This window comes from Salvelinus namaycush, unplaced genomic scaffold, assembly GCF_016432855.1.
Source record: "Salvelinus namaycush isolate Seneca unplaced genomic scaffold, SaNama_1.0 Scaffold702, whole genome shotgun sequence".
Taxonomy (NCBI): domain Eukaryota; kingdom Metazoa; phylum Chordata; class Actinopteri; order Salmoniformes; family Salmonidae; genus Salvelinus; species Salvelinus namaycush.
The window spans coordinates 92,824-115,000 of record NW_024061423.1 but is presented as its reverse complement, the minus strand read 5'-3'; the positions used below and the strand labels follow the sequence as shown (position 1 = coordinate 115,000).

Here is a 22,177-nt window from a genome sequence, read left to right as displayed (position 1 = left end):
CAAAATGAGCAATGTCAGAGTCCGGAATATAAATATATGTATTTATGTACAAAACATTATGACCAAACAAATACATGCACACATTTACAAAAACATACAGGTGTTTTTTAAACAGAGACGCACAGACACACACAACCTTATAACACTGTAAGTCCAGTTTGTGGAGTCATACAGATGTAGGATCTTCATTTGATCACCCTGTTGCAGGATAATGCAGTGCAGGAAATGTAAAACTTGTAGTGTATTTGAGGTTTAAAAAGGCTTCTGAAGTCTGTAATTTCCACTTTGAAATGTCCAACTTGATTTGCCTATCTCTCTCTCTTTACAGTGTGTATGTGATGTGAGGGTCTATCTCTCTCTCTTTACAGTGTGTCTGTGATGTGAGGGTCTATCTCTCTCTCTTTACAGTGTGTATGTGATGTGAGGGTCTATCTCTCTCTCTTTACAGTGTGTCTGTGATGTGAGGGTCTATCTCTCTCTCTTTACAGTGTGTATGTGATGTGAGGGTCTATCTCTCTCTTTACAGTGTGTATGTGATGTGAGGGCCTATCTCTCTCTCTTTACAGTGTGTATGTGATGTGAGGGTATCTCTCTCTCTCTCTTTACAGTGTGTATGTGATGTGAGGGTCTATCTATCTCTCTCTTTACAGTGTGTATGTGATGTGAGGGTCTATCTCTCTCTCTTTACAGTGTGTATGATGTGAGGGTCTATCTCTCTCTCTTTACAGTGTGTATGTGATGTGAGGGTCTATCTCTCTCTCTTTACAGTGTGTATGATGTGAGGGTCTATCTCTCTCTCTTTACAGTGTGTATGATGTGAGGGTCTATCTCTCTCTCTTTACAGTGTGTCTGTGATGTGAGGGTCTATCTCTCTCTCTTTACAGTGTGTCTGTGATGTGAGGGTCTATCTCTCTCTTTACAGTGTGTATGTGATGTGAGAACCTATCTCTCTCTCTTTACAGTGTGTATGTGATGTGAAGACCTATCTCTCTCTCTTTACAGTGTGTATGTGATGTGAGGGTCTATCTCTCTCTCTCTTTACAGTGTGTATGTGATGTGAGGACCTCTCTCTCTCTCTTTACAGTGTGTATGTGATCTGAGGACCTCTCTCTCTTTACAGTGTGTTTGTGATGTGAGGACCTATCTCTCTCTTTACAGTGTGTATGTGATGTGAGGACCTCTCTCTCTCTTTACAGTGTGTATGATGTGAGGGTCTATCTCTCTCTCTTTACAGTGTGTTTGTGATGTGCGGGTCTATCTCTCTCGACCTACTTTCATCATACACTACATGACCAAAAGTATGTGGACACCTGCTCCTCAAACATCTCATTCCAAAATCATGGCCATTAATTTGGAGTTGGTCCCCCTTTGCTGCTATATCAGCCTCCACTCTTCTGGAAAGGCTTTCCACTAGATGTTGGAACATTGCTTTGGGGACTTGCTTCCATTCAGCCACAAGAGCTTTAGTGAGGTTGAGCACTGATGTTGGGCGATTAGGCCTGGCTCGCAGTCGGTGTTCCAATTCATCCCAAAGGTGTTCAATGGGGTTGAGGTCAGGGCTCTGTGCAGGCCAGTCAAGTTCCTCCACACCGATCTGGACAAAAAAACATTTCTGTATGGACCTCGCTTTGTGCATGGGGGCATTGTCATGCTGAACAGGAAAGGGCCTTCCCCAAACCGTTGCCAAAAAGTTGGGAGCACAGAATCGTCTAGAATGTCATTCCCTTCACTGGAACTAAGGGGCCTGTAGCCCGAACCATGAAAAACAGCCCCAGACCATTATTCCTCACCCACCAAACTTTTACACTGCTCCAGAGTTCAATGGACCAAGCTTTACACCACTGCAGCCAACGCTTGGCATTGCACATGGTGATCTTAGGCTTGTGTGCTGCTGCCGGGCCATGGAAACCCATTTCAGGAAGCTCCCGACGAAGGGTTCTTGTGTTGACGTTGCTTCCAGAGGCAGTTTGGAACTCGGTAGTGAGTGTTACAACTGAGGACAGACGATTTTTGGGGTTGGTGTGGGTGTTTTACGTTGAGCATAGCCTGTGAAACTAGTGAGTTTTTTTGGCATAGCAATCAAAAGGAAGGGTTAGGGCTTATTATTGATTCACAAAAATATGTATGATTTACCCTCCCCCGAACTCTTTTAAGAGGGACACGGGGCAGTTTACCTTTTCTGACCTTGTTGCAGTGTGTGTGTCCAATCGCATGTGTGTGTGTGTGTGTGTGTGTGTGTGTGTGTGTGTGTGTGTGTGTGTGTGTGTGTGTGTGTGTGTGTGTGTGTGTGTGTGTGTGTGTGTGTGTGTGTGTGTGTAGACATGCCTCCTGTGTGGGGTTATTATCTGGCTGAGTAAACACACAGGGCCCCTCCTCCTCCTCCTCCTCCTCCTCCTCCTCCTCCTCCTCCTCCTCCTCAGCTCTATCCCCCTCTAACTCTCGTTTTCTTTTCCCCCATGTACCTCCTTTTACGGCCCCAACAAGGCCCGTATTCAAACACCGACCTCTCTCTTCAAACTTCTTTTCTTCCCTCTCTTTTCTCCTCCCTCCTTTGAGGAGGAAGAGAGGGAGGGAGGGAGGGAGGGAGGGAGGGAGGGAGGGAGGGAGGCAGGAGTGTTTTTGTTTGTCTTTGAATTCGGCGATAGCCACGAAACTGGGTACAATCCCTTGATGTTGGTTGGGGTTAAAGGGGGAGAGAACAACATGCTCTCTGGTGGCAGACACACAGGCAGACACACACACACACACACACACACACACACACACACACACACACACACACACACACACACACACACACACACACACACACACACTGTCTCTCTCTCTCTTTCTTACCCAGACACACACACATACACACTCTCTCTCTCTTTCTTACACAGACACACACACACACACACTCTCTCTCTCTCTCTCTCTTACTCAGACACACACCCAATGACCAGTGTTCCCCCAGTGAAGGGGGTTAGTTAAGTGGGGTGAAGGCTCTGCAGAGTGTGAAATGTTGATACTGTGAGGAGACTGACAGAGACTGAGGTTCACATTACCACTGTGTTAGCTGTTAGTTACTTCAACATCTTCTAGAGGATCTATATCTATATCATCACTATGGCCTGGTGATACAACAGTCTAGAGCAGGGCTGTCTAACTCATTCCATGGAGAGCCTACTGTCTGCCGGTTTTAGTTTATTTCTTTCAATTAAGACCTAGACAACCAGGTGAGGGGAGTTCTTTAGTAATTAGTGAGCTTAACTCAACAATCAAGTACAAGGGAGGAGCGAAAACCTGCAGACTCTCGGTCCTCTGTGGAATGAGTTTGACATGTGGTCTAGAGAGAGAGAGACACATCTAGACAGCGTTGCTCTAGAGCACACCAAAAATGATACATACCTCTGCCTAAACATCAGCACCACATGTAACTTCCACAAAGCTGTGAACTATCTGAGAGACAAGGCAAGAAGGGCCTTCTATGCCATCAAAAGGAACATAAAATTTGACATACCAATTCGGGTCTGGCTAATAATACTTGAATCAGTTATAGAACCCATTGCCCTTCATGGTTGTGAGGTCTGGAGGTCTGATCACCAACCAAGAATTCACAAAATGGGACAAACACCAAATATCTTCCATGTACAACTTAAAACACCAAATAATGCATACAGAGCAGAATTAGACCAATACCCACTAATTATCAAAATCCAGAAAAGAGCGGTTAAATTCTACAACCACCTAAATGGAAGCGATTTCCAAACAAAGCCATCACCTAGAGAGAGATGAACCTGGAGAAGAGTCCCCTATGCAAGCTGGTTCTGGGGCTCTGTTCACAAACACAAACAGACCCCACAGAGCCTCAAGACAGCAACACAATTAGACCCAACCAAATCATGAGAAAACAAAAAGACTTGACACATTGGAAAGAATTAACAGAAAAACAGAGCAAACTAAAATGCTATTTGGCCCTAAACAGAGAGTACACAGTGGCAGAATACCTGACCACTGTGACTGACACAAACTTAAGGAAAGCTTTGACTATGTACAGACTCAGTGAGCATAGCCTTGCTATTGAGAAGGGCCTCAACCTGGCTCTCAAGAGAAACAGGCTATGTGCACACTGCCCACAAAATGAGGTGGAAACTGAGCTGCACAGATCCACAAGAATAGGTCAACAAGTGAAGAACAAACACTATTGTAAATACAACCCATATTTATGTTTATTTATTTTCCATTTTGTACTTTCACTATTTGCACATCGTTACAACACTGTATGTATATATACATAATATGACATTTGAAATGTCTTTATTCTTTTGGAACTTTTGTGAGTGTAATGTTTACTGTTCATTTTTATTATTTATTTCACTTCTGTTTATTATCTACTTCACTTGCTTTGGCAATGTTAACATGTGTTTGCCATGCCAATAACGCACACACACAACAAGCTCTCACAGGCCCACTGCAGCAGAATCAGACGCTTGTCTGTAACCGGCAAATTTCAAAGGTTAAGTTTTGGCATTCATTCGGAACGGTTAAGTTGAGGGTTAAGTTTTGGGATAGGGATGGAGCCGCAGCTCACCCACTCAACTCACATAACCCTTAACTTGAAACCTATGAATTGGATAATAATATTGGTGTTGGAGTTAAATGTAGTAAATGTGGTTGTCATTGATGGTTCACTATACTATATATGGCTGAATGTTGCGGTAATGTATTCAGCGCATTTCCAAGTATAAGACCTTTTTATAGCCAAGACCTGAAAATACCCTCACCTTCTAGAAATATCCACTCTGTTGAATCACTCCTTCAGAGCCCTGTGTAGCCTACTACTGAAATGCTACTGTACTGCTACACAGTATACAGACCCTGATGTGGTCATACAGTATGAATGGTAGCTGTTAGTCCTGTCTCTTTACTTGGAAAATGGGGGAGAGGAGGGAGGATGAGGGAGGGGGGAGAGGAGATGGAGAGGAGGGAGATGGGAGAGGGGGGAGAGGAGGAGGAACGGGAGGGAGAGGAGGAGGAAGAGGGGTGGGGGAGAGGAGGAGGAGATGGGAGGGAGGTAATGTCTCTTGCTGAGTGAGTGGATTAGTGTGAGGTAGGAAGGAGGGGAGCTGCCCCAATTACATATGAGTGTTTAAACAGGAGCCATTATCTACTGTGGCCAGTGCAGCGGGGGACGCTCACACACACACACACACACACACACACACACACACACACACACACACACACACACACACACACACACACACACACACACACTTATTCCCCAACACTGCTGCATAGGGACCAGTAGAAATCAGCACTGCCAGTGCCTTCCTATTTCCCCTCTGTCAATAAGCCAATTGGATATTTCCTATACTGAAGTGTAGTCACCTACATTCGAACACTCAGCACCAATCATACTGGACACACAGTCTCCTCCCACAAAGTGTATTAAAGAGGTCATCTAATAGTCAGATCTTTGTGTGATGAAACCTCAACCCATTGACTGACTACAGTACACACTAACTCAATTATACATTGAGGGCCTGTCTCTCAACATAGGAATGTGTGTGTGTGTGTGTGTGTGTGTGTGTGTGTGTGTGTGTGTGTGTGTGTGTGTGTGTGTGTGTGTGTGTGTGTGTGTCTGTGTGTCTGTGTGTCTGTGTGTGTGCGTGCGTGCGTGCGTGCGTGCGTGCGTGCGTGCGTGCGTGCGCGCGTGTATATGTTCGTATGGCCCAATATTAGTGTTTGTCTCTGTTGTTGACCCTCTTGTCCCCCTGCAGAGTCTCTGGACAAGTGGGAGCGTCTGACTGTAGCTGATTCTCTGGAGCCGGTCCAGTTTGAGGACGGGGAGAAGATCGTGGTACAGGGAGACCCTGGAGATGACTTCTTCATCATCACAGAGGTACAGGAGTGTGTGTGTTTGTGTGTACGCATGTCTTTTTCCGGTCGTCACTAGCTTCCACAGCCACAAAGTCATCAATATGGCTAAACCTCACCTATTTCTACAATGTATCTTCTTAAAATTAGATTTGAACCCTAACCTTAACCACACTGCTAACCTTATGCCTAACCTTCACATTAAAATAAAAATAAAAAGCAAATTTCTGTAGCCAATTTTGACTTTGTGGCTGTAGAATCTGACTTTGTGGCTGTAGAATCTGACTTTGTGGCTGTAGAATCTGACTTTGTGGCTGTAGAATCTGACTTTGTGGCTGTAGAATCTGACTTTGTGGCCGTAGAATCTGACTTTGTGGCTGTAGAATCTGACTTTGTGGCCGTAGAATCTGACTTTGTGGCTGTAGAATCTGACTTTGTGGCTGTAGAATCTGACTTTGTGGCTGTAGAATCTGACTTTGTGGCCGTAGAATCTGACTTTGTGGCTGTGGAATCTGACTTTGTGGCTGTGGAATCTGACTTTGTGGCTGTAGAATCTGACTTTGTGGCTGTGGAATCTGACTTTGTGGCTGTTGGATCTGACTTTGTGGCTGTGGAATCTGACTTTGTGGCTGTGTAATCTGACTTTGTGGCTGTAGAATCTGACTTTGTGGCTGTGGAATCTGACTTTGTGTCTGTAGAATCTGACTTTGTGGCTGTAGAATCTGACTTTGTGGCTGTAGAATCTGACTTTGTGGCTGTGGAATCTGACTTTGTGGCTGTGGAATCTGACTTTGTGTCTGTAGAATCTGATTTTGTGGCTGTAGAATCTGACTTTGTGGCTGTGGAATCTGACTTTGTGGCTGTGTCAGTGTTTATGATGTGTCAGCATGTGTGTGTGATGTGTCACTGTGTCAGTGTGTGTGATGTGTCACTGTGTCAGTGTGTGTGATGTGTCAGTGTGTGATATGTCACTGTGTCAGTGTGTGATGTGTCAGTGTGTGATGTGTCGGTGTGTGTGATGTGTCAGTGTGTGTGATGTGTCAGTGTGTGTGATGTGTCACTGTGTCAGTGTGTGTGATGTGTCACTGTGTCAGTGTGTCAGTGTGATGTGCTCTTTGTATATCTGTGGTTACGTGTGTATCAACGTCTATGATAGAAGTCCAGTGTCTTGTTGCTGTATATCAATACTTCCTCTTGCCTGAGGTCGATGACAACTGTGGGCCCAGGTCAAATACGTGTCATCACCTGGCAGGGCAATGTATGTGTCATTATCCCGAGACATAGACGGCGCTTAGTTTGAGATCAGAACTGATTACATCCTTATTGGCTCCAGGAGACAGACGACGTGGCGTTGTGAGGTGTGTGTGTTTGTGTGCGTGGTGCATGCGTGTGTTCTGAGGGAGAGTGAATGAGTGGGGGGTTTGGGAGAAGGGGGCTGGTCACACTGCTAGCTTTGTGGTTGTGTGGAGCAGGGCCCCTTAGAGCAGGCCCCCCCACCTGACAGCCAGTCAGTCAGCCTAACACACTTTTGATTAACTCCATTGTTTACAAGGGGTTCTACCAGGGTCAAGCCAAGAGGGCCAGTGTGTGTGAGGGGGGTCGTCTGTCGTTTTTTTGGTCTGTTGTTTTCACCTCCTGTTTCTCATCCTTTCACAACCCTCAGCTCCTGTTTAAACTTGGCTTGCTCTCATTCCTTTCCTCTCTCCCTCTCTCCTTCTCATCTCTCTTTCCCCCTCTCTCTCTCCCTCTCCTTCTCTCTCTACCTGTTAGTCTCTCTCTCTCTACCTCTCTCTTCCTTACGCTCTTTCTCTCTACCCCTCCAAACCTCTCTCGCCATCTCTACCCTTCTCACTCTACCTCCTCTCTCTCTCTTTTACCCCCTATTCCCCCTTCCCCTCTCTCTTTCTCTCTCAGTCCTAACAATAGCCCCAGTGATTGGTAGCTAGCTAGCATGGAGCTCTGTGAGCCAAGCCCCAGTAAGGCGCAGCTGAGACTGGAGGACTGGAGGGGTATTATCAGGCTGCTGAGTGAAGTATCCCTCCTTTTGGCTCTCTCTCCATCTCCACCTGCCCCAATGAGCCTGCAGCACTGGAGCCACAGCCCTCCCTCTCTACCTCCTTCCTTCCCTCACTTTCTACATTCCTCTCCCATCCTCTCTAGTCTGGAAAGCAACTGCATTGACTGTTCTGTCCTCTCCCTGTTTCTAGATCGACTGTGCTGTCCTCTCCTCGTTTCTAGATCAACTGTGCTGTCCTATCCTCGTTTCTAGATCGACTGTTCTGTCCTCTCCCTGTTTCTAGATCGACTGTGCTGTCCTCTCCTCGTTTCTAGATCAACTGTGCTGTCCTATCCTCGTTTCTAGATCGACTGTTCTGTCCTCTCCCTGTTTCTAGATCGACTGTGCTGTCCTCTCCTCGTTTCTAGATCAACTGTGCTGTCCTCTCCTCGTTTCTAGATCGACTGTTCTGTCCTCTCCTCGTTTCTAGATCAACTGTGCTGTCCTCTCCTCGTTTCTAGATTGACTGTTCTGTCCTCTCCCTGTTTCTAGATCAACTGTGCTGTCCTATCCTCGTTTCTAGATCGACTGTGCTGTCCTATCCTCGTTTCTAGATCGACTGTGCTGTCCTCTCCTCGTTTCTAGATCAACTGTGCTGTCCTATCCTCGTTTCTAGATCGACTGTGCTGTCCTATCCTCGTTTCTAGATCGACTGTGCTGTCCTCTCCTCGTTTCTAGATCAACTGTGCTGTCCTATCCTCGTTTCTAGATCAACTGTGCTGTCCTATCCTCGTTTCTAGATCGACTGTTCTGTCCTCTCCTCGTTTCTAGATCAACTGTGCTGACCTCTCCTCGTTTCTAGATTGACTGTTCTGTCCTCTCCCTGTTTCTAGATTGCCTGTTCCATCCCCCTCATAGTTTCTAGATTCCATTACAGGTCAGGTGATGTGAGAGAGAGAAGAGAGACAGGTCACATACTACAGAGTCCAGACTTCCAGTTGTAGGCCCTGACCATAGGCATAGTAGAGACAGGCTGGAGAGGAGATACATACATACAGAGCAGAAAGCACAGAGAGAGATGAACCAAAAAGGAAAGAGACTGTTTTTGCAGAGAGAGAGAGAGAGAGAGAGAGAGAGAGAGAGAGAGAGCGAGCTTGTCTGACTCTGGACTTCCCCTCCAGCGGGCCCTCAGCCCAGTCAGTCCATTCCTCTGTCCCCCTGGGTATTCTCTGGTCCCTGTGTGTCTCTGACAGATCAGGACCCCACTGAGAACATGGCCCTTTTTAAACGGGAACAGGCATCTGGTGTCATTTCTAAAGCCCCAGGAAAAGAATAGAGGAAATTTCCCATTGAAAGCCGAAAACCCCTGTATTTCTCACTGGTTTAATTTCAGAGGGACATCCAGGCCTCCTGTCTTTTATATCATCTGTCTGAGTCACTCTTTCATTCCTTTCTCATGGGTGACAGCATGGGTATCCCATGTCAGGGTGTCCGCGGGTCCTTAAAGAGTCTTAAAAAGTATTCAATTCATTTATCTGATTTAAAGGCCTTAATAAGTCTTAAAATGTCTTAAATTAAGTTTGAAAAGGTTTCAGTTAGATTATAAAAAAATTATGAATATTTCAATATTCAATATTTATTTATTTACTTTAAATGCGTTATGCACTATGTGGGTTGTAATGCTGTAACAACACAGAATAAAACAATGAATAGAAGTCCAATGAAGGTACTGACTGCCCATTACTGCTTATCACTTATTAACCACCATTTATTCACATTACTTTAAAATATTGCAGTTGTGTATATTACATTTGTTTATTTGATGACTTTATTATTTCAACTGTGACCTGGCCAAGATAAAGCATAGCAATTCGACACATACAACAACACAGAGTTACACATGGAATAAACAAACATACAGTCAATAATACAGTAGAAAAATCTATATACAGCATGTACAAATGAGGTAGGATAAGAGAGGTAAGGCAATAAATAGGCCATGGTGGCAAAGTAATTACAATATAGCAATTAAACACTGGTATGGTAGGATGTGCAGAAGATGAATCTGCAAGTCGAGATACTCGGGTGCAAAGGAGCAAGATAACTAAATAAATACAGTATGGGGATGAGGTAGATTGGAAGGGCTATTTACAGATGAGCAGGTGCAGTTCATATGGGAATCCCATGCTTCAGCCATCAATAGCCTAGCCACTATGCTACTACAACGGTAAGGCTATAGGATTATACTTATTGATAAAATAGCACACCTGCCTAATATGAGCTAGGCTATAGCCTTTGGTGAAAGAGCCAACCCTAAAAATACTACTTTTTACCAACATGGGCTCATTTCTGGAGAAGAATATTGGCAGGTGTGTGGTGCTCGCAGACCTCAAAATTGGTATTAAATTGAATTCCAATTGGCATTAAAAAGTCTTAAATACCTGATACCTGCATGTTTTACAATCAATATCTTTCTGTATTACAGTACTGTTCTGTATATTTATCCCGACCTCCTTTTTTGATCTCTCTCTCTCTCTCTCTCTCTCTCTCTCTGGAGTCGTCAGTATCTCTATATATTTTATATTTATCCATCAATATCTTCTTCTTCTCTCTCTCTCTCTCTCTCTCTCTCTCTCTCTCTCTCTCTCCCTCTCCCTCTCTTGCTCCCTCCCTGGAGGCTGGCTCTCCTGACCCTGTGTGAAACTCAGCAGAGCCACATTCCACCAGACAACCGCCCTGCTCTGGGAAAGTCAGACCCAGCCACAGAGAGAGAGAGAGAGAGAGAGAGAGAGGGGGAGAGAGGGAGAGGAAAGGAAAGGAGGGATGAGCTAAGGAGCAAGAGGGAGAGATGGAAGGCAGAGGAGAGGCTGAGGGGTTGGGGGGTATACCACATCATATCTTGACATTGTTGTTGCAACCTATCATGTGTCATACTTTCATCTCATCCCTTAGTTTTTTCTCACCGATGCTTAGGTAAGCCCTGACAACTATCCCTTCTTCATTTGAAAAAGTCCTCTCATCCTTCTCTCTCTCTCTGTAACGATCGTCGTCATATTCCTCCTCCTCGGATGAGGAGGAGCATGGATCAGACCAACACGCAGCGAGGTATGTGGACATAATGATTTATTAGACAAACGACGAAACACGAAATAACACTTTAGAAAACAAAATAACAAAACGAACTAAACAGACCTAAACTTACGAACTTACATGAAACGAAGAACACACGAACAGGAACAGACAAACCGAAACAGTCCCGTGTGGTAACATGTACTGACACGGAAGACAACCACCCACAACAAACAATGTGAAACAACCTACCTTAATATGACTCTCAATCAGAGGAAACGCCAAACACCTGCCTCTAATTGAGAGCCATACCAGGCAACCCATTAACCCAACATAGAAAACACATAACATAGACTACCCACCCAAACTCACGCCCTGACCAATTAAACACATACCAAACAGAAAACAGGTCAGGAACGTGACAGAACCCCCCCCTCAAGGTGCGAACTCCGGGCGCACCCCTACAACTCAAGGGGAGGGTCTGGGTGGGCATCTGTCCGCGGTGGCGGCTCCGGCGGTGGACGAGGACACCACTCCACCACTGTCTTTGTCCCTCTCCTTCGCGTCCTTTGAGTGGCGACCCTCGCCCCCGACCATGGTCCAGGAACCTTCACTAAGGCCCCTCCTACATAGAGGAGACAGCTCAGGACAGAGAGGTAGCTCAGGACAGAGAGGTAGCTCAGGACAGAGAGGTAGCTCAGGACAGAGAGGTAGCTCAGGACAGAGAGGTAGCTCCGGACAGAGAGGTAGCTCCGGACAGAGAGGTAGCTTAGGACAGAGGGACAACTCTGTACTAATGGCAGCTCCGGACTGAGTGGCAGCTCCGGACTGAGTGGCAGCTCCGGACTGAGTGGCAGCTCCGGACTGGGTGGCAGCTCCGGACTGGGTGGCAGCTCCGGACTGGGTGGCAGCTCCGGACTGGGTGGCAGCTCCGGACTGGGTGGCAGCTCATGACTGGAGGGCAGCTCATGACTGGAGGGCAGCTCATGACTGGAGGGCAGCTCATGACTGGAGGGCAGCTCATGACTGGAGGGCAGCTCATGACTGGAGGACAGCTCATGACTGTAGGGCAGCTCATGACTGTAGGGCAGCTCATGACTGTCTGGCGGTTCTGGCAGCTCCTGACTGGCTGGCGGCTCTGGCAGCTCCTGACTGGCTGGCGGCTCTGGCAGCTCCTGACTGGCTGGCGGCTCTGGCAGCTCCTGACTGGCTGGCGGCTCTGGCAGCTCCTGACTGACGGACGGCTCTAGCGGCTCCTGACTGACGGACGGCTCTAATGGCTCGGGACAGACGGGCGGCTCTAATGGCTCGTGGCAGACGGATGGCTCAGAAGGCGCTGGGCAGACGGATGGCTCAGACGGCGTTGGGCAGACGGATGGCTCAGACGGCGTTGGGCAGACGGATGGCTCAGACGGCGCTGGGCAGACGGATGGCTCAGACGGCGCTGGACAGACGGATGGCTCAGACGGCGCTGGGCAGACAGATGGCTCAGACGGTGCTGGGCAGACAGATGGCTCAGACGGTGCTGGGCAGACAGATGGCTCAGACGGTGCTGGGCAGACGAGCAGTGCAGGCGGCGTTGGGCAGACAGCCGACTCTGACCTGCTGAGGCGCACAGTAGGCCTGGTGCGTGGTGCCGGAACTGGTGGTACCGGACTGGAGACACGCACCTCAAGGCTAGTGCGGGGAGCAGGAACAGGGCACACTGGACTCTCGATGCGCACTATAGGCCTGGTGCGTGGTACCGGAACTGGAGGTACCGGGCTGACGGCACGCACCTCAGGGCGAGTGCGGGGAGAAGGAACAGTGCGTACAGGGCTCTGGAGACGCACAGGAGGCTTGATGCGTGGTGCCGAAACTGGAGGCACTGAGCTTGAGACACGCACCACAGGGAGAGTGCGTGGAGGAGGAACAGGGCTCTGGAGACGCACTGGAAGCCTGGTACGTGGTGTAGGCACTGGTGGTACTGAGCTGGGGCGGGAAGGTGGCGCCGGATATACCGGACCGTGCAGGCGTACTGGCTCCTTTGAGCACTGAGCCTGCCCAACCTTACCTGGTTGCATGCTCCCCGTAGCCCGTCCAGTGCGGGGAGGTGGAATAACCCGCACTGGGCTGTGTTGGCGAACCGGGGACACCATGCGTAAGGCTGGTGCCATGTACACCGGCCCGAGGAGACGTACTGGAGGCCAGATATGTTGAGCCGGCTTCATGGCACTTGGCTCAATGCTCACTCTAGCCCGGCTAGTGCGGGGAGGTGGAATAACCCGCACCGGGCTATGAACACGTACAGGAGACACCATGCGCTCTACTGCGTAACACGGTGTCTGCCCGTACTCTCGCTCTCCACGGTAAGCCCGGGAAGTTGGCGCAGGTCTCCTACCTGACTTCGCCACACTACCCTTTAGCCCCCCCCCCCCCCCCAAGAAATTTTTGGGTTGTACTTGCGGGCTTCCAGCCTTGCTTCCGTGCTGCCTCCTCATATCGTCGCCTCTCCGCTTTAGATGCCTATTAGACAAACGACGAAACACGAAATAACACTTTAGAAAACAAAATAACAAAACGAACTAAACAGACCTAAACTTACGAACTTACATGAAACGAAGAACACACGAACAGGAACAGACAAACCGAAACAGTCCCGTGTGGTAACATGTACTGACACGGAAGACAACCACCCACAACAAACAATGTGAAACAACCTACCTTAATATGACTCTCAATCAGAGGAAACGCCAAACACCTGCCTCTAATTGAGAGCCATACCAGGCAACCCATTAACCCAACATAGAAAACACATAACATAGACTACCCACCCAAACTCACGCCCTGACCAATTAAACACATACCAAACAACAGAAAACAGGTCAGGAACGTGACACTCTCCCCCTCTTTCTCTACCTCCTTTCCTCTCTTTCTCTCTCTCTCTCTCGCTCTTCCTCCCTTTCCCTTCTTCTCTTTCTCTCTCTTTCTGTGGTCTCTCTCTCTGCCAAAAGACAAACCCATAATCACTAATTATATGGTGCGTATGAGGGATTAAAAAAACATGTGGAATAAAGACATCACTTTCTTTTCCCGTACCCCAGATGAGAGGAGAGAGGGAATAGGGCGTTAATGAAAAGTGGCGTGTTTACATTTCTTCTCACACTGTAAATACACAGACTGTCAGGCGGTTGCCGTGAAGAAGACTACGCCTCACAAAAGGATAGGAGGGGTGTAGACGCCTCTCACTGTTCAGGGGTGTATCCTCATATCCTATTAGCTATAAAATTAGCCGCTACACATTAACAAAAAATATATAATTTAATACGGGATCTGTCAGCAGAATTAATTTTTTATTAAATGGATACTTCAGGATTTTGGCTATGAAACCCTTTATCTACTTCTCCAGAGTCAGATGAACTTATATAATGTTTATGTTTCCGCGTGCAGTATGAAGGAAGTTGCTAACTAGCGTAAGCGCAATGATTGGAAGTCTATGGTAACTGCTAGCATGCTAGTAGATACCATAGACTTCCAGTCATTGCACTAATGCTTGTTAGCATAGTGTACCACAGTATGAGTCATAATACCCATAAAACCTAGCGGTCAAACAGGGAAATGGTTCCAATCGTTTTTTCCACCATTCCCATAGGGGTTTTTAGAGACACTTAAAATAAGGTCTGTTTCATGTAGGCTTACCCTGGCGTGACATTTTGATTACCTTGTAAATCTTTCCCAGACAAGGTGACTTATCAATATATTCGCCTTTATAAACTCCTAATAAATGAAATGCTAATTAGCTGCTAATGTGGCTATCATAAAGAACTACAAATGCCATGATGATCTGGACGAGACTGCCAAATCGAGGCAAAGGTAAAAATCTCTTGATTAACTATCTAATGTTAGCTAATAATAGTAATAAATAAGCCTACACGAAACACAGCCCTTATTTTAAGTGTTTCTAAAATCCCCTATGAATAGAAAAATGATTGGAACCATTTCCCTGTTTGACCGCTAGGTTTTATGGGTATTATGACACCTCCACTGTGGGCTGGCAAACTACCTCTAACTTCCTTCATACTGGATTCAGAGGCGTAAACTGGTATCCATGAGTTCATCTGACTCTGGGGAAGTAGATAAAGCACCTCATTGCCAAAATCACGAAGTAACCCTTTAACAAAAATTAAACAAATAAGTTTGCTTTACAGAACCTTTTTTTGTTGCAGTTTTACAGCAAATTTCCTGCAATTTGACACAGTTTGCCATTATGTCATGTTAATATGATATCTGAATGAGTGACTAACAAAATCAATGTTGCCCCCCTGGAGGTCAGTACCCCTGGGCACGTGCCCGGTCGGTAATTCGGCCATGATTACTACAAGTTTAGATAGCTGACTAGACTAACTAGACTCATTTACCAATCTAATAAAGGTAGACTCAGAGAAATGACATTGCCACGAGCAGCACTGCAGATATTGAGATGAGCGAGATGCAAGACACACACAGTATCTTCACATTTGCACTGATTCGCTTCACACTGTTCACAGTCTTCCTTTGTCTTCCTTCCTCATAGCAGCAGCAGCAGCTACCATCATATCATATGGTTATTTGTCTTCCTTCCTCATAGCAGCAGCAGCAGCTACCATCATGTCATATGGTTATTTGTCTTCCTTCCTCATAGCAGCAGCAGCAGCTACCATCATGTCATATGGTTATTTGTCTTCCTTCCTCATAGCAGCAGCAGCAGCTACCATCATATCATATGGTTATTTGTCTTCCTTCCTCATAGCAGCAGCAGCAGCTACCATCATATCATATGGTTATTTGTCTTCCTTCCTCATAGCAGCAGCAGCAGCTACCATCATATCATATGGTTATTTGTCTTCCTTCCTCATAGCAGCAGCAGCAGCAGCTACCATCATATCATATGGTTATTTGTCTTCCTTCCTCATAGCAGCAGCAGCAGCTACCATCATATCATATGGTTATTTGTCTTCCTTCCTCATAGCAGCAGCAGCAGCTACCATCATGTCATATGGTTATTTGTCTTCCTTCCTCATAGCAGCAGCTACCATCATATCATATGGTTATTTGTCTTCCTTCCTCATAGCAGCAGCAGCAGCTACCATCATGTCATATGGTTATTTGTCTTCCTTCCTCATAGCAGCAGCAGCAGCTACCATCATGTCATATGGTTATTTGTCTTCCTTCCTCATAGCAGCAGCAGCAGCTACCATCATATCATATGGTTATTTGTCTTCCTTCCTCATAGCAGCAGCAGCAGCAGCTACCATCATATCATATGGTTATTTGTCTTCCTTCCTCATAGCAGCAGCTACCATCATATCATATGGTTATTTGTCTTCCTTCCTCATAGCAGCAGCAGCAGCTACCATCATATCATATGGTTATTTGTCTTCCTTCCTCATAGCAGCAGCAGCAGCTACCATCATGTCATATGGTTATTTGTCTTCCTTCCTCATAGCAGCAGCAGCAGCTACCATCATATCATATGGTTATTTGTCTTCCTTCCTCATAGCAGCAGCATCAGCTACCATCATGTCATATGGTTATTTGTCTTCCTTCCTCATAGCAGCAGCAGCAGCAGCTACCATCATATCATATGGTTATTTGTCTTCCTTCCTCATAGCAGCAGCAGCAGCAGCTACCATCATATCATATGGTTATTTGTCTTCCTTCCTCATAGCAGCAGCAGCAGCTACCATCATATCATATGGTTATTTGTCTTCCTTCCTCATAGCAGCAGCAGCAGCTACCATCATATCATATGGTTATTTGTCTTCCTTCCTCATAGCAGCAGCAGCAGCAGCTACCATCATATCATATGGTTATTTGTCTTCCTTCCTCATAGCAGCAGCAGCAGCAGCTACCATCATATCATATGGTTATTTGTCTTCCTTCCTCATAGCAGCAGCAGCAGCTACCATCATATCATATGGTTATTTGTCTTCCTTCCTCATAGCAGCAGCAGCAGCAGCTACCATCATGTCATATGGTTATTTGTCTTCCTTCCTCATAGCAGCAGCAGCTACCATCATATCATATGGTTATTTGTCTTCCTTCCTCATAGCAGCAGCAGCAGCAGCTACCATCATATCATATGGTTATTTGTCTTCCTTCCTCATAGCAGCAGCAGCAGCTACCATCATATCATATGGTTATTTGTTTTCCTTCCTCATAGCAGCAGCAGCAGCTACCATCATATCATATGGTTATTTGTCTTCCTTCCTCATAGCAGCAGCAGCAGCTACCATCATGTCATATGGTTATTTGTCTTCCTTCCTCATAGCAGCAGCAGCAGCAGCTACCATCATGTCATATGGTTATTTGTCTTCCTTCCTCATAGCAGCAGCAGCAGCTACCATCATGTCATATGGTTATTTGTCTTCCTTCCTCATAGCAGCAGCAGCAGCTACCATCATATCATATGGTTATTTGTCTTCCTTCCTCATAGCAGCAGCAGCAGCTACCATCATGTCATATGGTTATTTGTCTTCCTTCCTCATAGCAGCAGCAGCAGCAGCTACCATCATATCATATGGTTATTTGTCTTCCTTCCTCATAGCAGCAGCAGCTACCATCATATCATATGGTTATTTGTCTTCCTTCCTCATAGCAGCAGCAGCAGCTACCATCATGTCATATGGTTATTTGTCTTCCTTCCTCATAGCAGCAGCAGCAGCAGCTACCATCATGTCATATGGTTATTTGTCTTCCTTCCTCATAGCAGCAGCAGCAGCAGCTACCATCATATCATATGGTTATTTGTCTTCCTTCCTCATAGCAGCAGCAGCTACCATCATGTCATATGGTTATTTGTCTTCCTTCCTCATAGCAGCAGCAGCAGCAGCTACCATCATATCATATGGTTATTTGTCTTCCTTCCTCATAGCAGCAGCAGCAGCTACCATCGTGTGTGTGTGTGTGTGTGTGTGTGTGTGTGTGTGTGTGTGTGTGTGTGTGTGTGTGTGTGTGTGTGTGTGTGTGTGTGTGTGTGTGTGTGGGTACAGGCTAAAAAGGTGAGACAGTGCAGACATTGAGTGCGGGGTGGCCTCGTGTGAACAAGCTACTCAAAGTATCTCCTTTCTCTCCTCCTCTCCTTCCTCCATCCCTCTCTCTCTGTCTCTTTCTTTGTCTATCCCCTGTGTTTGTTCAGCAGTCATTACTTCCTGCTTCTGAGCCACTAAATTTTGACATGACAAAATGACCCCTTGCATTCTGCAATACTGTGTGTGTGCTTGTGTGTGTGTGCACGTTGCGTGTGTTTGCATGCATACATGAGTGTGTGTGTGCTTGTTTGTGTGCGCTTTGCATGTGTGTGTGTGTGTGTGTGTGTGTGTGTGTGTGTGTGTGTGTGTGTGTGTGTGTGTGTGTGTGTGTGTGTGTGTGTGTGTGTGTGTGTGTGTGTGTGTGTGTGTGAGAGATTTTCTGTGTGGGGTTTGTTTCTTTGGTCACAGACTGACAAGTGATCTCTCCTGGAGGTTTAGTATTTAGCAGAGTGATGGATGTTGTCTGCCTGTCATTAGGTGGGCCTGCTCTATCTCTCTCTCTCTCTCTGTCTCTGTCTCTGTCTCTCTCTCTCTCTCTCTCTCTCTCTCTCTCTCTCTCTCTCTCTCTCTCTCTTTTTGTCTCTCGCTCTCTCTCCTCTCTCTCCCCTCTGTCTCTCTCTCTCCCTCTATTGCTACCCTCCCCTTCCCTCCCAACTCTCCCTCCCCTCCCTCCCTCTACTCATCCTCTCCTCTTCCTGTTGGCCAGGGGTACAGTAAATGAGGACATCCCCGTGTTTATTGAAGACATACTTCAAAGGGTACGGTATCTAGAGAGCTCAGCTCATGGTTAATACTGTACTGTATCTAGGGAACTCAGCTCATGGTTATTACTGTACTGTATCTAGGGAGCTCAGCTCATGGTTAATACTGTACTGTATCTAGGGAACTCAGCTCATGGTTAATACTGTACTGTATCTAGGGAACTCAGCTCATGGTTAATACTGTACTGTATCTAGGGAACTCAGCTCATGGTTAATACTGTACTGTATCTAGGGACCTCAGCTCATGGTTAATACTGTACTGTATCTAGGGAGCTCAGCTCATGGTTAATACTATACTGTATCTAGAGAGCTCAGCTCATGGTTAATACTGTACTGTATCTAGAGAGCTCAGCTCATGGTTAATACTGTACTGTATCTAGAGAGCTCAGCTCATGGTTAATACTGTACTGTATCTAGAGAGCTCAGCTCATGGTTAATACTGTACTGTATCTAGGGAACTCAGCTCATGGTTAATACTGTACTGTATCTAGAGAGCTCAGCTCATGGTTAATACTGTACTGTATCTAGGATGCTCAGCTCATGGTTAATACTGTACTGTATCTAGGATGCTCAGCTCATGGTTAATACTGTACTGTATCTAGGGAGCTCAGCTCATGGTTAATACTGTACTGTATCTAGGGAGCTCAGCTCATGGTTAATACTATACTGTATCTAGGATGCTCAGCTCATGGTTAATACTGTACTGTATCTAGAGAGCTCAGCTCATGGTTAATACTGTACTGTATCTAGGGAACTCAGCTCATGGTTAATACTGTACTGTATCTAGAGAGCCCAGCTCATGGTTAATACTGTACTGTATCTAGGATGCTCAGCTCATGGTTAATACTGTACTGTATCTAGAGGGCTCAGCTCATGGTTAATACTGTACTGTATCTAGAGAGCTCAGCTCATGGTTAATACTGTACTGTATCTAGGGAGCTCAGCTCATGGTTAATACTGTACTGTATCTAGGGAACTCAGCTCATGGTTATTACTGTACTGTATCTAGGGAGCTCAGCTCATGGTTAATACTGTACTGTATCTAGGGAACTCAGCTCATGGTTAATACTGTACTGTATCTAGGGAACTCAGCTCATGGTTAATACTGTACTGTATCTAGGGACCTCAGCTCATGGTTAATACTGTACTGTATCTAGAGAGCTCAGCTCATGGTTAATACTGTACTGTATCTAGGGAGCTCAGTTCATGGTTAATACTGTACTGTATCTAGGGAACTCAGCTCATGGTTAATACTGTACTGTATCTAGGGACCTCAGCTCATGGTTAATACTGTACTGTATCTAGAGAGCTCAGCTCATGGTTAATACTGTACTGTATCTAGAGAGCTCAGCTCATGGTTAATACTGTACTGTATCTACTGTACTGTATCTAGGAGCTCAGCCATGGTTAATACTGTACTGTATCTAGGATGCTCAGCTCATGGTTAATACTGTACTGTATCTAGGATGCTCAGCTCATGGTTAATACTGTACAGTATCTAGGATGCTCAGCTCATGGTTAATACTATACTGTATCTAGGGAGCTCAGCTCATGGTTAATACTGTACTGTATCTAGGGAACTCAGCTCATGGTTAATACTGTACTGTATCTAGAGAGCTCAGCTCATGGTTAATACTGTACTGTATCTAGGATGCTCAGCTCATGGTTAATACTGTACTGTATCTAGGATGCTCAGCTCATGGTTAATACTGTACTGTATCTAGGATGCTCAGCTCATGGTTAATACTGTACTGTATCTAGGGAGCTCAGCTCATGGTTAATACTATACTGTATCTAGGATGCTCAGCTCATGGTTAATACTGTACTGTATCTAGAGAGCTCAGCTCATGGTTAATACTGTACTGTATCTAGGGAACTCAGCTCATGGTTAATACTGTACTGTATCTAGGATGCTCAGCTCATGGTTAATACTGTACTGTATCTAGAGAGCTCAGCTCATGGTTAATACTGTACTGTATCTAGAGAGCTCAGCTCATGGTTAATACAATACTGTATCTAGGGAGCTCAGCTCATGGTTAATACTGTACTGTATCTAGGGAACTCAGCTCATGGTTATTACTGTACTGTATCTAGGGAGCTCAGCTCATGGTTAATACTGTACTGTATCTAGGGAACTCAGCTCATGGTTAATACTGTACTGTATCTAGGGAACTCAGCTCATGGTTAATACTGTACTGTATCTAGGGACCTCAGCTCATGGTTAATACTGTACTGTATCTAGAGAGCTCAGCTCATGGTTAATACTGTACTGTATCTAGGGAGCTCAGTTCATGGTTAATACTGTACTGTATCTAGGGAACTCAGCTCATGGTTAATACTGTACTGTATCTAGGATGCTCAGCTCATGGTTAATACTGTACGGTATCTAGGGAGCTCAGCTCATGGTTAATACTGTACGGTATCTAGGGAGCTCAGCTCATGGTTAATACTGTACTGTATCTAGAGAGCTCAGCTCATGGTTAATACTGTACTGTATCTAGGGAGCTCAGCTCATGGTTAATACTGTACTGTATCTAGGGAGCTCAGCTCATGGTTAATACTGTACTGTATCTAGGGAGCTCAGCTCATGGTTAATACTGTACTGTATCTAGGGAGCTCAGCTCATGGTTAATACTGTACTGTATCTAGGGAGCTCAGCTCATGGTTAATACTGTACTGTATCTAGAGAGCTCAGCTCATGGTTAATACTGTACAGTATCTAGAGAGCTCAGCTCATGGTTAATACTGTACAGTATCTAGAGAGCTCAGCTCATGGTTAATACTGTACAATATCTAGAGAGCTCAGTTCATGGTTAATACTGTACAGTATCTAGAGAGCTCAGCTCATGGTTAATACTGTACTGTATCTAGAGAGCTCAACTCATGGTTAATACTGTACTGTATCTAGAGAGCTCAGCTCATGGTTAATACTGTACTGTATCTAGAGAACTCAGCTCATGGTTAATACTGTACAGTATCTAGAGAGCTCAGCTCATGGTTAATACTGTACTGTATCTAGAGAGCTCAACTCATGGTTAATACTGTACTGTATCTAGAGAGCTCAGCTCATGGTTAATACTGTACTGTATCTAGAGAGCTCAGCTCATGGTTAATACTGTACAGTATCTAGAGAGCTCAGCTCATGGTTAATACTGTACTGTATCTAGAGAGCTCAGCTCATGGTTAATACTGTACTGTATCTAGGGAGCTCAGCTCATGGTTAATACTGTACTGTATCTAGGGAGCTCAGCTCATGGTCAATACTGTACGGTATCTAGAGAGCTCAGCTCATGGTTAATACAGTACTGTATCTAGGATGCTCAGCTCATGGTTAATACTGTACTGTATCTAGGGAACTCAGCTCATGGTTAATACTGTACTGTATCTAGGGAGCTCAGCTCATGGTTAATAATGTACTGTATCAAGGGAGCTCAGCCCAT

The 22,177-nt window shown here is 45.7% G+C and overlaps 1 protein-coding gene across 1 annotated transcript in view; it reads left to right on the top strand.

Annotated features, from left to right (window-relative positions):
* Positions 1–22,177, top strand: part of LOC120042521 (cAMP-dependent protein kinase type I-beta regulatory subunit-like) — a 48,422-nt gene that overhangs the window by 9,280 nt on the left and 16,965 nt on the right. Inside the window, exon 4 of the mRNA XM_038987357.1 lies at positions 5,766–5,887. Coding sequence (XP_038843285.1) covers positions 5,766–5,887 — 122 coding nt within the window. The remainder of the gene's footprint in view (positions 1–5,765; positions 5,888–22,177) is intronic.